This window comes from Cherax quadricarinatus, chromosome 43 (genome assembly GCF_038502225.1).
Source record: "Cherax quadricarinatus isolate ZL_2023a chromosome 43, ASM3850222v1, whole genome shotgun sequence".
In the NCBI taxonomy this organism is placed as follows: Eukaryota; Metazoa; Arthropoda; class Malacostraca; order Decapoda; family Parastacidae; genus Cherax; species Cherax quadricarinatus.
In genome coordinates, this window is record NC_091334.1 from 27,421,413 (window position 1) to 27,439,703 (window position 18,291).

At 40.5% G+C, this 18,291-nt stretch overlaps 1 protein-coding gene across 6 annotated transcripts in view; it reads right to left on the reverse strand.

Moving 5' to 3' along the window:
- Positions 1–18,291, reverse strand: part of LOC128694212 (uncharacterized) — a 233,316-nt gene that overhangs the window by 61,078 nt on the left and 153,947 nt on the right. For all 6 annotated transcript variants that reach the window (XR_011393130.1, XM_070093792.1, XM_070093790.1 and 3 more), the window contains exon 3: positions 1,835–4,486. Coding sequence is in view for 5 of the 6 variants with exons in the window: in XM_070093792.1 (XP_069949893.1) it covers positions 1,835–4,290 (2,456 nt within the window). In the remaining variant the exon portion in view is untranslated. The remainder of the gene's footprint in view (positions 1–1,834; positions 4,487–18,291) is intronic.

Genomic DNA, 18,291 nt, shown 5'->3' on the forward strand with positions numbered 1-18,291 from the left:
CGTAAACATATGCCCAGGCTCAACGCAGGTGCTTGTGGTGATGATGTGCAGGTGTTTACTGCCAATGACATCATGGCATTACGGTGGCATGACAAATGAGATGTCACATTGTTGACAACCATTCACCGTAACGAAATGAAAGACAGTGGCAAAGTTGATCGAGTGACTAATGAACGTATTCGAAAACCAGTGACAGTGATTGATTATACACAAAACATGCGCTTGGTTGACAAATGTGACATGCAGATTGGCTTTGTTGATTGTGTTCGTAAAAGTTACAAGTGGTACATGAAACTTTTCTTCCATCTCATGAACATTTCAATGCTCAATGCATATAATATGTACCAAATGAAGACTGGCAACAGACCACCGTATGGTGAATTTTGTTTGTCTGTTGTCAGACAACTCATAATGAAGCACCAGGTAACAACACCTGCTATACAACAAGGTCCTCGAATTCCTGAGAATATACCCAAGTGTTTGAGGAGGGAAGGTGATCATTTCATAATATAGCCTCCTTCAACTCAGAAGAAATTTGCTCAGAAGAGATGTGTTGTCTGTGCACAAACAAAACGACGGCAACAAAGACGCAAAGACACTCGGTTTATGTGTGAGGAAATTTAGGTACCTCTGTGCATGGTGCCTTGTTTCAAGGAGTTCCACAAGCTCCAGCAGTTCTAAAACCATGTCCAGTGATTGTAAATATATGATAGAACATTAGTATTATACAAGATTTGTGCATGTTTATTGTAATAAACAAAAGTGGTAAACAATAATATGATAATAACTTTAGTGCGGTTATTGTGTTCAATACAGTGAGTTTATATATATACATTATATACAGTATTGGTCTCTCAGGCCCCAAATGTTAGTAGGAAAAGAAAAAAATTAGAAAAAAAAAAAAAACTACAAAAAACGTTAAATAAAGTAATGCGCATATGTGGAAATCATCGATGTTGCCGCCACCAGGTCATTTTGGGTCAACTTCTCAGCACTGTATCTCGGTAAGTACTGATCAGAATTTTTTTTTTTTGTCTTATTACCTTCACAAAAATATACTCTTTAATTCTGTAAGAAAAAATAATTTTTGTTTTTTTTTCAAAATTTCTTGGACCCTGAAGGGGTTAACCCGTAAATGGTCCAAACGTATATACAGTGGACCCCCGCTTAACGATCACCTCCCAATGCGACCAATTATGTAAGTGTATTTATGTAAGTGCGTTTGTACGTGTATGTTTGGGGGTCCGAAATGGACTAATCTACTTCACAATATTCCTTATGGGAACAAATTCGGTCAGTACTGGCACCTGAATATACTTCTGGAATGAAAAAATATCGTTAACCGGGGGTCCACTGTATACGTTTTTTCAACATTTGAAAGTATGTAAAAAAAGTAATCTTCTTTTTGTTTTTTTACATTTGAAAATGTGTAAAAAAGCTTTGATCTACTTTTGATTTTTTGTTACATTTGAAAATATGTAAAAAAAACGTAGATCTACTTTTGTAGCTCTACACATGAACGTAGATCTGCTTGGACCGTTTACGGGTTAAAAGTATGACTCATTACTTCAAATTGATTCACCAAAATTATATGCACAATGAGGTAGCTAATGTACAAAAGATACAATTTATATTGTAAATAAATGGTTCGGAAAACCGAGAACACCGACACTCGTGCAACACTTGAGTATGTTTATTGGGGATACGTCTTGCCAAGCAGTGACTTGTTTGTACTGGAGTGAGGAAATTACTGGCTGGTGAAACATTTCTACAATAAAGATACTTAAGTATTACATAAGAATCTCATTCATCAACAATTCATATTGTAAGTTACTGAGGTTGCAGGTGCTGCAGGATGGCATCAGAAGTGGTGGCGGTGATGGCGGTAGTGGTGGCGGTGGTGGTGTCACAGCAGTGATGGAGTTCTAGGGGTGAGAAGAGGTGGTGTTGAGCAATGATGGCCAGCAGGTCCAGTAGGCCAGGCATGTCAGCACGTTCACCAGAGATATTAATGTGCACCTTAGATGGGGTGAGGTGTGGAAGAAGAGCTGTGTAACAACTCATTGTCCTATGATCATTAATATAAATATTTCCAGTGCTGATGAAGGGAGCTATTGCCTTAGCAATGTTTTCATTACATCTGGTGTTCTCTAGGACGTTGAGCCAGTGGTCATTGTTCTTCATGCCAGACTCATGTAGGAGACGAGCAACTTCGTATGTGATGACTTCAGGTACCTGGTCTAGTACCAGGTGCAACAGCCCAGCCACATGTATCAGAACACTGTGGTACTTGGTCATGTCTACCCTGGCAGATGCAACGCTCTGCTTTAACACTCCTCTGATGCTGACAGGTGTTGCTAATGTAGGTGTTGCCAGTTCAAGTGTTACTGGGAATACAGAAGTTTGTAGTTGGTGCTTGAGCGTCATCAAAATATGCAGAGCACTGTAGTATTCTTGGATTCCCTTGTGTGGTGCAGAGTACAGCTCCTTGATGCCTTGCAAAGTCCATACTCTCTTCAAACTCAAGAATGCATAAAGAATTTGTTGATAAGAAATATTATATTCATTACAAACAGATATTAGTTGATTTATAGTCTTTTCTTCCAAGTTCAACTGGTCACGTGAGAGACTCTCAAGAGATGCTGCATAAATTATCTTCAATATTACTTGAACACAGCACTGGAGGTCACTTTTATTCTTTGTTTTGGTCTCTGAACAGTTCACTAATCTCTCTAGTAATTTACTTTGGCACATATGATGTATTTTATGGAAGAACTCTGTTAATGTGATGGTTATGTTCAACTCATCAGGTTCCTGGACCAAGATATAAACAAAAAATGTTAAGTTCATTGGTAGACATAAGTATTCTGTAAGACCTTTAACTTTCATCACCTTATTTACCAGTTCATCAGTGCTTTTACTCTTCGTGAAATTACTCATCTCCCGATGAGTCCAACGCACATATTCTTCCATATGTTCTTTATTTATGCCTCTTAGTTCAGCAAGTGTCACATTATATTCTTCAGGGATCATCTTCATTAGCATTGTAACTTTTTCAGGTCTGGAGGTGCATATAAATGTTGCGTGAACAGAGTTTCGGAATTCATATAAAAGATCAGTCACTAATGTTTTAGAATTGTAATAAAGTTCATCAAGACCATCAACAACAATTAATATCTTATAAAACTTTACTATTTTAGTCAGGATGTTTCTGAATTTTATTGCAGCATCTGGTATTAGGAGGTCTAGGAGATCCTGGTAGGAGTTCACGGCTGGGTCACTGCACTCTACCCACAGCAGGAGTTGATAATTATCTATTCCTCTGATGTTATCTTGCCCTCCCTGTATCCATTCCTGAGTTACCAACTTCACTAGAGTGGTCTTGCCACTTCCTGTCACACCTTTAAGCAGGAGTATTTGAGGTCGTGCAGAGGAACCTTGTTGTTTGGCAGAGCTCACAGATGATGGCACAGGTGTGGTCTGGACAAGCTCGAGAAGGTCTCTATAATCTATATGTTTATTATCACGTCTATTTTTTCCTTCCTTAGCTGCAACATCAACAAAAATTTTGTCTTCCTTGAGTTGCAAGTTGTTGGTGATAAAAGTCACTGGGTTAATACTATAAGTGATTGCTTGAAAGATCTCCTTCAGTTTATTACGATTTTCAATAACAATATTACAGTATTTTATATCATCAATACGTCTTATGTCTTCCTCTCCGATAATCTCATTCATAATGATGTCCAGTTTATCATTCACCTCCTTGATCTTCTTGTATAATTCAGCCTCTTCTCGGGCATACCGCTTTCCAGATGTTTTAAGACACCCAATTAACAACTCCCGAAGCTTCTCCATATTTTTATAACAACCTTCATCACTAACTGCAAGCTGACCGTGGAGAGCATCATTCTTCATGTTCTTTATGGCAGTGATGTAGTATTCCATTTCTGTACTGGGAGTGAACCATTTTGAATCACTAAAAGGAGCAACATTCTCACAAGCTAGTCTGATGCTTCGATACAACAGTGACACATCAAACTTTGAACCATCTGGATTCTTATTAATCAACTCCCTTTGTGTGCTGTCAAACAATTTACCTTTCGGCCTGTCTTTTACATAGTTTGCTGATGATGTTCCTGTCAGGTTTTTTAAGTACTCAAGCAGTCTCATATCAAGAGGTTTATTTGGGGTTCCCCACAAGAATGTGTTGTACAACACTTGTTTACCACATATCATCAAAGCTTTAATGACTCTGAAGCCATTATTTTCCTCCCTAGTTATTAAAGCCATGGCACACTAGGAGACAGCTCCTGCTGCTTCTGCTGAGTGCCGTTGACAGAGCTCCTGTTGCCTCTGCAGAGCACTGTTGACAGAGCTCCTGATACCTCTGCAGATTGCTGCTGTCAGTGTTCCTGCTGACTAAGCTAATACTGCTATAGAACTCCTGCTGAAGGTGCTCCTGATACTTCCGCTAAGACAACAATAACTGAAAATGCGAAAAACACAAATGAAAGACGTATAATGTTATAAGTGACAGAATAAGAATAAAACAAGACTGAAACACATATTATGTTACAAGTGACAGAATAAGAATAAAACAAGACTAAAACAAGTACAGTAGACCAGTGATTAACACAGGTTCCTTTACCATGTTTTCTTCATTACATTACTGCAAAACTGCAGCATATTTTCGACTAACACCATAAAATTCAACTAACACGGTGCCACTTCTTGGGAAAAAAATTAAAGTGTTGAGAGCTTGAATGCAGGATTTCAGTTTTGTGTTTGTGATTAACTTAGTTTATTCCTGCATACCTGTCAATACATGCAATGTTTACATACCCATCAATTCATGCAGTGTTTATGTGTTTATGTACATGAAACAAAAGTTCTGTATGTATTTTTATCTCTTCGGGGAGCTTGTTATTGATGAGTCTTTGATTCTCTTCAAAGGTAGACTGTCATTCAAGCAGTATATACCAAGCAAGACGAAACGCTTTAGTATAAAATTGTTTATACCTTGTGACTGCTACACTGGTCATGTATTGCATATAACTGTGTACACTGGAAGTACAGTAGACCGTCGTTTAACATGGTTTTGTCTGGTATGTAAACACATGCAGTGTTTACATACCAGTCAATACATGCTGTGCCTACATACCAGTCAATACATCTGTGTTTACATACCAGTCAATACCTGCAGTGTTTACATACCAGTAAATACCTGCAGTGTTTACATACCAGTAAATACATGCTGTGTTTACATACCAACCAACACATGCAGTGTTTACATACCAGTCAATACATCTGTGTCTACATACAAGTCAATACATCTGAATTTAAATACCAGTCAATACCTGCAGTTTACCTGGAGAGAGTTCCGGGGGTCAATGCCCCCACGGCAAGGTCTGTGACCAGGCTTCGTGGTGGATCAGGGCCTGATCAGCCAGGCTGTTACTGCTGGCTGCACGCAATCCAATGTACGAGCCACAGCCCGGCTGGTCAGGTACTGGCTTTAGGTGCTTCTCCAGTGCCTGCTTGAACACAGCCAGGGGTCTATTGGTAATCCCCCTTATGTATGCTGGGAGGCAGTTGAACAGTCTTGGGCCCCTGACACTTATTGTGTTGTCTCTTAATGTGCTAGTGACACCCCTGCTTTTCATTGGGGGGATGTTGCATCGTCTGCCGAGTCTTTTGCTTTCGTATTGAGTGATTTTCGTGTGCAAGTTTGGTAATAGTCCCTCTAGGATTTTCCAGGTGTTTATAATCATGTATCTCTCCCGCCTGCATTCCAGGGAGTACAGGTTCAGGAACTTCAAGCGCTCCCAGTAATTGAGGTGTTTTATCTCTGTTATGTGCGCCGTGAAGGTTCTCTGTACATTTTCTAGGTCAGCAATTTCACCTGCCTTGAAAGGTGCTGTTAGTGTGCAGCAATATTCCGGCCTAGATAGAACAAGTTACCTCAAGAGTGTCATCATGGGCTTGGTATCCCTAGTTTTGAAGGTTCTCATTATTCATCCCATCATTTTTCTAGCAGATGTGATTGATACAATGTTATGGTCCTTGAAGGTGAGATCCTCTGACATGATCACTCCCAGGTTTGTGACATTAGCTTTTTGCTGTATTTTGTAGGTGGAATTTGTTTTATACTCTAATGAAGTTTTAATTTCCTCATGTTTACCATATCGGAGTAATTGAAACTTCTCATCGTTGCTTATATACCAGTCAACACATACAGTGTTTACTTACCAGTCAATACCTGCAGTTTACCTGGAGTTTACCTGGAGAGAGTTCCGGGGGTCGACGCCCCAGCGGCCCGGTCTGTGACCAGGCCTTGTTGTGGATCAGGGCCTGATCAACCAGGCTGTTACTGCTGGCTGCACGCACTCCAACATACGAGCCACAGCCCGGCTGGTCAGGTACCAACTTTAGGTGCTTGTCCAGTGCCTGCTTGAACACAGCCAAGGGTCTATTGGTAATCCCCCTTATGTATGCTGGGAGGCAGCTGAACAGACTTGGGCCCCTGACACTTATTGTGTTGTCTCTTAACGTGCTAGTGACACCCCTGCTTTTCATTGGGGAGATGCTGCATTGTCTGCCAAGTCTTTTGCTTTCATAGTGAGTGATTTTCTGATGTTATCCTGACGCCAAATGACTTCGAACAGGTGATAAATGACATGCCCATGCACTCTGCACCAGGGCCAGACTCATGGAACTCCGTATTCATCAAGAACTGCAAGAAGCCCCTATCACAAGCTTTTACCATCCTATGGAGAGGGAGCATGGACACGAGGGTCGCCCCACAGTTACTAAAAACAGACATAGCCCCACTCCACAAAGGGGGCAGTAAAGCAATAGTAAAGAATTACAGACTGATAGCACTAACAACCCATATCATAAAAATCTTTGAAAGGGTCCTAAGAAGCAAGATCACCACCCATCTAGATACCCAACAATTACACAACCCAGGTCAACATGGGTTTAGAACAGGTCGCTCCTGTCTGTCTCAGCTACTGGATCACTACGACAAGGTCCTAGATGTACTAGAAGACAAAAAGAATGCAGATGTAATATATACAGACTTTGCAAAAGCCTTCGACAAGTGTGACCATGGTGTAACAGCACACAAAATGCGTGCTAAAGGAATAACAGGAAAAGTTGGTGGATGGATCTATAATTTCCTCACAAACAGAACACAAAGAGAAGTAGTCAACAGAGTAAAGTCTGAGGCGGCTACGGTGAAAAGCTCTGTTCCACAAGGCACAGTACTCGCTCCCATCTTGTTTCTCATCCTCATATCTGACATAGACAAGGATGTCAGCCACAGCACCGTGTCTTCCTTTGCAGATGACACCCGAATCTGCATGACAGTGTCTTCCATTGCAGACACTGCAAGGCTCCAGGCAGACATCAACCAAATCTTTCATTGGGCTGCAGAAAACAGTATGAAGTTCAACGATGAGAAATTTCAATTACTCCGATATGGTAAACGTGAGGAAATTAAAACTTCATCAGAGTACAAAACAAATTCTGGCCACAAAATAGAGCAAAAAACCAACGTCAAAGACCTAGGAGTGATCATGTCGGAGGATCTCACCTTCAAGGACCATAAAATTGTATCAATCGCATCTGCTAGAAAAATGACAGGATGGATAATGAGAACCTTCAAAACTAGGGATGCCAAGCCCATGATGACACTCTTCAGGTCGCTTGTTCTATCTAGGCTGGAATATTGCTGGACACTAACAGCACCTTTCAAGGCAGGTGAAATTGCTGACCTAGAAAATGTACAGAGAACCTTCACGGCGCGCATAACAGAGATAAAACACCTCAATTACTGGGAGCGCTTGAAGTTCCTGAACCTGTATTCCCTGGAATGCAGGCGGGAGAGATACATGATTATATACACCTGAAAAATCCTAGAGGGACTAGTACCGAACTTGCACATGACAATCATTCGCAATGAAATCAAAAAGACTCGGCAGACGATGCAACATCCCCCAATGAAAAGCAGGGGTGTCACTAGCACATTAAGAGACAATACAATAAGTGTCAGGGGCCCGAGACTGTTCAACTGCCTCCCAGCATACATAAGGGGGATTACCAATAGACCCCTGGCTGTCTTCAAGCAGGCACTGAACAAGCACCTAAAGTCGGTACCTGACCAGCCGGGCTGTGGCTCGTACGTTGGATTGCGTGCAGCCAGCAGTAACAGCCTGGTTGATCAGGCTCTGATCCACCAGGAGGCTTGGTCACAGACCATTCCGCGGGGGCGTTGACCCCCTGAACTCTCTCCAGGTAAAATCCAGGTAAACTAGTCCCTCTAGGATTTTCCAGGTGTATATAATCATGTATGTCTCCTGCCTGCATTCCAGGGAGTACAGGTTGAGAAACTTCAAGTGCTCCCAGTAATTGAGGTGTTTTATCTCTGTTATGCGTGCCGTGAAGGTTCCCTGTACATTTTCTACATCAGCAATTTCACCTGCCTTGAATGGTGCTGTTAGTGTGCAGCAATATTCCGGCCTAGATAGAACAAGCAACCTGAAGAGTGTCATCATGGGCTTGGCATCCCTGGTTTTGAAGGTTTGCATTATCCATCCTGTCATTTTTCTAGCAGATGTGATTGATACAATGTTATGGTCCTTGAAGGTGAGATCCTCCGGCATGATCACAACCAGGTCTTTGACGTTAGTTTTTGGCTGTATTTTGTGGCTGGAATTTGTTTTATACTCTGATGAAGTTTTAATTTCCTCATGTTTACCATATTGGAGTACGTAATTGAAATTTCTCATCGTTGCTTACATACCAGTCAATACATGCTGTGTTTACATACCAGTCAATACATCTGTGTTTACATACCAGTCAATACATGCAGTGTTTAAAAAACCAAACCATACCACGGGCGGGGATAAAACCCACGATCACAGAGTCTCAAAACTCCAGACCGTCGTGTTAGCCATGGTCATGCACTCATGCAGTGTTTACATACCAGTCAATACAAGCAGTGTTTACATACCAGTCAATACATCTGTGCTTACATACCAGTCAATACCTGCAGTGTTTACCTACCAGTCAATACATCTCTGTTTACATACCAGTCAATACATGCAGTGTTAACATACAAGTCAATATATGCACAGGGCCGGATTAAGAAGTCTCCGGGCCCTAGGCTATTCAGATTGGTGGGGCCCCTTTAAGTTACGGGTAAGCGAAGCGACCCCTTCCAGCTTGGGGGGGGGGGGTCGCTCGAGCCTGTTTAAGGTCTAATTAAATACATTCTGGCTATTTAGATTAAATTTAATAGGGAAAGTACATCAAGACAACCAAAACCATTTACCAACAGCCATTATAACTATCTTGTTAAATCATGCATTTTAAAGAGAATAAACTCAAGACAGCATAGTATTACTAGATTAGGCTATTAAAGTAGTGACATCATGTACCTATTATATTCAGCATAACCACTACAGCACTATTATTCCCTTTATAAATCACTGACCATTATTGTTATCATTGCATCATGCATAAGACTATCAAATCATATAAACTCAAGAAAGTAAAGAATTGTTTATATTCACAGGCACTTCTTAAATAAACTTTTTTCTGGATTTCATATTAGCAAAATCATCAATTACATTCTGAAAATCAATATTTCTTGTTAGATCAGACTCAATGGTCAACAAGGCTAGGTTACACAATTTGTCTTGGCTCATTGTTGAACGGAGCTGGTTTTTCACTCTTTTCAAAACAGAAAATGAAAGTTCTCCTTCACAGTTAGTAGCTGGAAGTGTTAGGTAAAGGCGATACACTATGTCAACATTAGGGAAGGTTTCTGAGATACCTGGATTTCTTAAATGTTTCAAAGCAGCTGAGGGCGCACATTTTTCAGGTGGAGCTTTAATCTGATTCATATACCCAGAAAAATGAACTATTTCTTCAACAAATGTGTCCTGAACATCTGCTGAAAGGTGCTGTTGCAACTTTAATGCAGCTTCTCTCAATTCTGCATCTGGCATAGTAGTAATTTTGAACAGAAATCCAAACTTGTCATTGAGATTCTGGTAGATTTCTTTTCTTTTCACCAATTCTGTAATCAGTGAATCCAGAATGACGAAGTATGTAGCTGTCTTACATTTCTGCCTTGGTAGCAACACAATTTCATTGTCTGGCTCTTCAAAATTGCGTTTCCTCTTCCTTGACCGCTGATGATCAGCCCGGTAACTGTAGTCTTTCACCAGCAGTTTAGCTTTCTCTTCAAACATTTCAAAAGCTTCATCATTGCGAAGTGAGCTTACAAATTCCACTAAGGCTGCATAGAGGTTAGCACAAGTAGCCATTTCAATTTCAATTTTCTGAAGTGTATTGTTCGTGGCATTTAACCGTTCCAGTATACAGTCCCAAAGCACACAGAGTAAGGCCAATTCAAAATCTTCCAATTTTGATGCTAAGCTGGCTGCTTCGCTTCTTGTAGTTGCTGTCTGGTCTTCATCCTCTGCTATTTGGATCAAAGCAGAACGTATTTCAGCAAAGCTGTCTTTCAAAGCATGTGTTGCATCATGCTGCGCTGACCACCTTGTTGTTGATAATGATTTGATGACATCTCCATGAATGGTTGACTTGAGTATACTCCACCGATGCATTGAAGCAGAGGCGGGCACATATTCAGCAAGTGGGTTGATTTGCTTGATACGGGCTTGCAATCCATTATATTTATCCGACATGTTACTTGCATTGTTGTAGCTCTGGCCACGGCAATCCATAATAGAGAGATCATGTTCAAGCAGAGTATCCAGTACTACATTCATCATTGTTTCTCCATCATGGCCTGAAAGAGGAATGAATTTTATAAAGCGCTCTACAGGCTTACCACTGGAGTCGACAAAGCGAACAATGAATGTCAATTGATCTGTATGTGAAATATCTGGTGCTGAATCTACACTTATTGCAAAGTATTTTGCAGTTTTCACAGCTGCTATGATGTTATTGAGGACCTTCTTAGTCATCAGTTCAATAAATTCATTGCATATAGTAGATGACATGTAAGATACAGTGCCTCTTCCTGCATTCCCAAGGCGTGACACATGATTTGCTAAGAATGGATCGAATTGTGCTAACAGTTCTATGATCCCTAGGAAATTGCCATTGTTTTCCGAACCAAAAACCTCATTTTCTCCACGGAAAGCAAGTCCTCTTAGAGCTAAGAATTTTACAACAGCAACAACTCTTTCTAGAACTTTTCTCCAATAAGTGCGCTCTTTTTCAGTTTGATTTTCCAAATGAGAATCCAATAAGCCTTTTTTCTGTGCACGAAATACACTGGCTAAAATGCAGCTCCTGTGAGTGGTGCTGTTTTCATGTTCCTCGAAACGCTTGGAATTTTTCCAGTCATTGAACCCCTGTGTGAAGGTATTTTCTTTGGTAGAAAATAGCTTGCATGCTGAACAGTACACTTTTCCTGAGCTTTCAGAGTATACCATCCATGATCTTTTCACAGTTTCTGAATTTGCAAGCTTCCTATAAAACATAGATGACTTTAAACAACGACGACTTCCATCATCATAAATCCTTGCTGATTTCCTGAAGTCAATGCTCAGAGTTTGACTGAAGTTTTCTGCAATGAAAGCATTACGTAGAGAATCTGGGATTACATTTGGCCATGAGGCAGGATCTTTTAAGACAAATCCTGTGGATGAAATGTCCATTGAGACATTGAGAGGAGACACAAAAGAAGTAGATGCTGGCTGAGAAATAATGGAGGGAGAGTTTCCTGTATGATCTGACGTATCTGCAGATTCAACTGTACTGGTAACATCAGAAACTGTTTTCGTGAGCATGTCTGTGATCTTTCTGCAGCTTCCTACATCTTTCTTTTTCTGTTCTTCTTCTTGAATTTTCTTCTTTCTTTTCTGTGACCCACTCACATAAGAACGTCCAACATCACGTTCACGAGATGCCATAATGAGGATGTATCACTGTCTGTAATCATGCAAATACAAATTTTTCATTATCAATTATTATTAATTTTTTAATTATTATTAATTTTTTTTTCTGTCAATTGGGGGGATATGACCCTTGTAGCCCCCTTTCCTCTGGCTGCGCATCTAAAAATTCAAAACGTTACCAGAAAGGAGTCATATACAGAACTTTTACCATAGATTAGGTTAGTGATTTGGGCTACGAATATTTTACTAATTCATCCTCCTTGATCTCCAATTTACTTAAACAGAAATCATACTGAGTCCAAGAACAATGCACAATGGTATTTATATTACCATTTTCATAACTAAACTAATCATTATGTTTTGCATGATATATGGCCTACCACCATAGATAAGGACATGAGAATTAAAGAATGCAGGGACAATTTTCAGTTTCACCCAACCAACGATTTTCTGATGTGGCTTATGTGTTTCTGGGGAAATATGTAGTAAATTAATTGATGTTCTACATCACTTCCGTCGCAACTTGAAAACTAAGCATTTGCGACGGAAGTGATGTAGAACATCAATCGAGATCTGTTATTGAAATGATAAAGACTTAAAAACAGGACAAAGTGCTTTTAAAACCTACAAACGGAAGTCAGTTTGCGTTTTTAGGTTTTTCTTTATAAATGCGTCTTTACTGGTCCATGCGTCTTTACTGGTCAAGTAACCCTATCAGGTACCTCCCTTAACATTTAGAGGCGAAAACAAACATTTATCCATACACATCAATGTCTATCAACAACACTTCAGTTAATTTGTCACAGTACAAGTCTAGATAACGTGTAATTACTACAGAAAATTGGAGAGGAATCTCCCATACTCACCCATTAGCGGGAAAACACAGCTGTTCTGATGTAAACAAAGGCGTGTTGAGTGTTGCCATCTATGGTTAGGTTTATTTATTTTTATTTTATTTTACTTCATTATTTATTTTTGTTTTGATTAATTTTTAAAAATCAATTTTACTCTCCAAACACTTGAACTTTTTAGGTAGGGACCCCTTTGCACTTGCACCATGTGCACAGTCTTGGATGAGCCCCTGAACCCCTTGGACCGCGGGGCCCCCAAATGTGCGGGGCCCTAGGCAAATGCCTAGTTTGCCTATGTGGTAATCCGGCCCTGTATATGCAGTGTGTACATACCTGGAGTTTACCTGGATACCAGTCAATACCTGCAGTGTTTACATACAAGTCAATACATGCAGTGTTTACATACCAGTCAATACATGCAGTGTTTACATACCAGTCAATACATGCTGTGTTTACATACCAGTCAATACATGCAGTGTTTACATACCAGTCAATACCTGCAGTGTTTACATACCAGTCAATACCTGCACTGTTTACATACCAGTCAATACCTGCAGTGTTTACATACCAGTCAATACATGCTGTGTTTACATACCAGTCAATACCTGCAGTGTGTACATACCAGTCAATACCTGCAGTGTTTACATACCAGTCAATACCTGCAGTGTTTACATACCAGTCAATACCTGCAGTGTTTACATACCAGTCAATACATGCTGTGTTTACATACCAGTCAATACCTGCAGTGTGTACATACCAGTCAATACATGCAGTGTTTACATACCAGTCAATACATGCTGTGTTTACATACCAGTCAATACATGCAGTGTGTACATACCAGTCAATACCTGCACTGTTTACATACCAGTCAATACCTGCAGTGTTTACATACCAGTCAATACATGCTGTGTTTACATACCAGTCAATACCTGCACTGTTTACATACCAGTCAATACCTGCAGTGTTTACATACAAGTCAATACCTGCAGTGTGTACATACCAGTCAATACCTGCACTGTTTACATACCAGTCAATACCTGCAGTGTGTACATACCAGTCAATACATGCAGTGCTTACATACCAGTCAATACATGCAGTGTTTACATACCAGTCAATACATGCAGTGTTTACATACCAGTCAATACCTGCAGTGTGTACATACCAGTCAATACCTGCAGTGTTTACATACCAGTCAATACATGCAGTGTTTACATACAAGTCAATACATGCTGTGTTTACATACCAGTCAATACATGCAGTGTTTACATACCAGTCAACACATGCAGTGTTTACATACCAGTCAATACATGCAGTGTTTACATACCAGTCAATACCTGCAGTGTTTACATACCAGTCAATACATGCTGTGTTTACATACCAGTCAATACCTGCAGTGTTTACATACCAGTCAATACATGCTGTGTTTACATACCAGTCAATACATGCTGTGTTTACATACCAGTCAATATATGCAGTGTTTACATACCAGTCAATACATGCAGTGTTTACATACCAGTCAATACATGCAGTGTTTACATACCAGTCAATACATGCAGTGTTTACATACCAGTCAATATATGCAGTGTTTACATACCAGTCAATACCTGCAGTGTGTACATACCAGTCAATACATGCAGTGTTTACATACCAGTCAATACATGCTGTGTTTACATACCAGTCAATACCTGCAGTGTTTACATACCAGTCAATACCTGCAGTGTGTACATACCAGTCAATACATGCTGTGTTTACATACCAGTCAATACATGCAGTGTTTACATACCAGTCAATACATGCTGTGTTTACATACCAGTCAATACCTGCAGTGTTTATATACCAGTCAATACCTGCAGTGTTTACATACCAGTCAATACCTGCAGTGTTTACATACCAGTCAATACCTGCAGTGTTTACATACCAGTCAATACATGCAGTGTTTACATACCAGTCAATACCTGCAGTGTTTACATACCAGTCAATACATGCTGTGTTTATATACCAGTCAATACCTGCAGTGTGTACATACCAGTCAATATATGCAGTGTTTACATACCAGTCAATACCTGCAGTGTTTACATACCAGTCAATATATGCAGTGTTTACATACCAGTCAATACCTGCAGTGTTTACATACCAGTCAATATATGCAGTGTTTACATACCAGTCAATACATGCAGTGTTTACATACCAGTCAATACCTGCAGTGTGTACATACCAGTCAATACCTGCAGTGTTTACATACCAGTCAATACATGCAGTGTTTACATACCAGTCAATACATGCAGTGTTTACATACCAGTCAATACCTGCAGTGTTTACATACCAGTCAATACATGCAGTGTTTACATACCAGTCAACACATGCAGTGTTTACATACCAGTCAACACATGCAGTGTTTACATACCAGTCAATATATGCAGTGTTTACATACCAGTCAATACCTGCACTGTTTACATACCAGTTAATACATGCTGTGTTTACATACCAGTCAATACCTGCACTGTTTACATACCAGTCAATACATGCAGTGTTTACATACCAGTCAATACCTGCACTGTTTACATACCAGTCAATACATGCTGTGTTTACATACCAGTCAATACCTGCACTGTTTACATACCAGTCAATACATGCTGTGTTTACATACCAGTCAATACCTGCACTGTTTACATACCAGTCAATACATGCAGTGTTTACATACCAGTCAATACATGCTGTGTTTACATACCAGTCAATACCTGCAGTGTTTACATACCAGTCAATACCTGCAGTGTTTACATACCAGTCAATACATGCAGTGTTTACATACCAGTCAATACATGCAGTGTTTACATACCAGTCAATACATGCAGTGTTTACATACCAGTCAATACATGCAGTGTTTACATACCAGTCAATACATGCACTGTTTACATACCAGTCAATATATGCAGTGTTTACATACCAGTCAATACATGCTGTATTTACATACCAGTCAATACATGCAGTGTTTACATATCAGTCAACACATGCAGTGTTTACATACCAGTCAATACATGCAGTGTTTACATACAAGTCAATATATGGAGTGTTTACATACCAATCAATACATGCAGTGTTTACATACCAGTTAGTACATGCTGTGTTTACATACCAGTCAATACATGTGCATTGTTTACATATACTGCTATGTATGATAATTTATGTAACTGTATTTATGAGTATGTTTACCAGAATAAACTGAGTAACATGTTCAACTGGCTGGCAAGAAGACAATATTTACGTCACTTACAACTGAAGTATACCTGGAGAAGGTTTCATGGGTCAACACCAATGCAGCTCAGTCCATGTCCAGGCTGTTGAGAAATTTTCTCCAAGAGGGGGGCTATCAGCCCCCTTCATCTCTTTTCAGTCCTGAGGGGCCTAGCACTCTCAGAAGGGGCAAGCATCTTGTTTACTGTTACATCGAATAATTACCAACAGATGTTTAACCAGCGTGTACCAGTACGAGCATGTGACGAGTCACAACTTCTTTGCAAGAGACCAGTGTTGCAAATGTGTAGTTTCAATGAGACAATCAATCTCTTACCTTAGCAGGACAATTAAAGAAATCCTGCACCCACTGTATTACCATGTTAAAGATATACATTGTTGTCTATGCTTAAGACAGTAAGAATGAAGTATTCTGCATTGCTTCCTGGTGGAAGTTTGGCAAGGAAGGGAAATATGCTATGTCAGCTTTTTCTTTATATGGCTAGGGGCAGTGGCAGCGTATGAGGCTGTGGCGTTTCAAAACTAGGGATGCCAAGCCCATGATAACACTCTTCAGGTCGCTTGTTCTATCTAGGCTGGAATATTGCTGCACACTAACAGCACCTTTCAAGGCAGGTGAAATTGCTGACCTAGAAAATGTACAGAGAACCTTCATGGCGCGCATAACAAGAGATAAAACACCTCAATTACTGGGAGCGCTTGAAGTTCCTGAACCTGTACTCCCTGGAATGCAGGCGGGAGAGATACATGATTATATACACCTGGAAAATCCTAGAGGGACTAGTACCGAACTTGCACACGAAAATCTCTCTCTATGAAAGCAAAAGACTCGGCAGAAGATGCAACATCCCCCCCAATGAAAAGCAGGGGTGTCACTAGCACGTTAAGAGACAACACAGTAAGTGTCAGGGGCCCAAGACTGTTCAACTGCCTCCCAGCATACATAAGGGGGATTACCAATTGACCCCTGGCTGTCTTCAACCAGGTGCTGGACAAGCACCTAAAGTCAGTACCTGACCAGCCAGGCTGTGGCTCGTACGTTGGATTGCGTGCAGCCAGCAGTAACAGCCTGGTTGATCAGGCCCTGATCCACCATGAGGCCTGGTCACAGACCGGGCCGCGGGGGCATTGACCCCGGAGCTCTCTCCAGGTAAACTCCAGGTGACCCTGCTGGGGGACACATTGATGCTGGGATAACCCACAAAGAACACTGATCTGCACGTTTTTGTGCATAAAAGTATCTCAAAAGACACAGAGAAGTGTGATCAGCTTCTTTAGTGACATTATGGTGAATAATAAACAATACTTGATGAACAGTGTAACAACGAGTGTTGCGATCCTAACAGAGTGTAATGCGACATTCTTCAAAGAACACTATTCTTCAATCAAGACACCAATACCTGGGAGTAAGGGTCTGATACACAAACCCAGGTAAGTCTGTTTAGCGTGTGATGATTCCATTGATTGCGCAGTTATGAGCTCTGTACGATGAACAGATTACCATATACCCCAGTGAAGTGAGGGCTTTGTAGCCCACACACGTGAGTATTGGATCCAGTCAGCAATCAGTTTCTGAGATATGCTGACATAGTACCCCCTAGGGGTAATTATACTCACCCATAACACTTTATATTCCAGCACTTGAGGAAGTGCATATGACAGCTTCTCAAGACATAGCCTGCAGGGACAGCTGCATAGGCAAAAGCTGTCTTTCAAGCTAAGTCCCCCTACAGTCCATTATTTAATCTTTGGCTTAGCTTGTAGCTTTATCCTCAACACAGGCTTTGTGGTGGATTAGAGCCTGATCAACCAGACTGTTACTGCTGGGCACACATAAACCGACATATGAACCACAGCCTGGATGGTCAGGTACTGACTTTAGGTGTCTGTCCAGCACCTTCTTGAAGACAGCCAGGGGCATGCTGGGAGGCATTTGAACAGTCTTGGGCCCCTGACATTTATTGTGTCATCTCTTAGTATACTCATGGCACCCCTACTTTTTATTGGGGGATGTTACATCTCCTTCCAAGTCTTTTGATTTTGTAGGGAATGATTTTCGAGTGCAGATTTGGGAATAGTACTGCTAGGATTTTCCAAATGTAAATTATCATGTATCTTTCTCACCTGCGTTCCATGGAATACAAATCAAGAGACTTCAACCGTTCCCAGTAGTTTAGGTGTTTTATTGTACTTATACATGCCATGAAAGTTCTCTGTACGTTCTCTAGATCTGCAATTTCACCTGT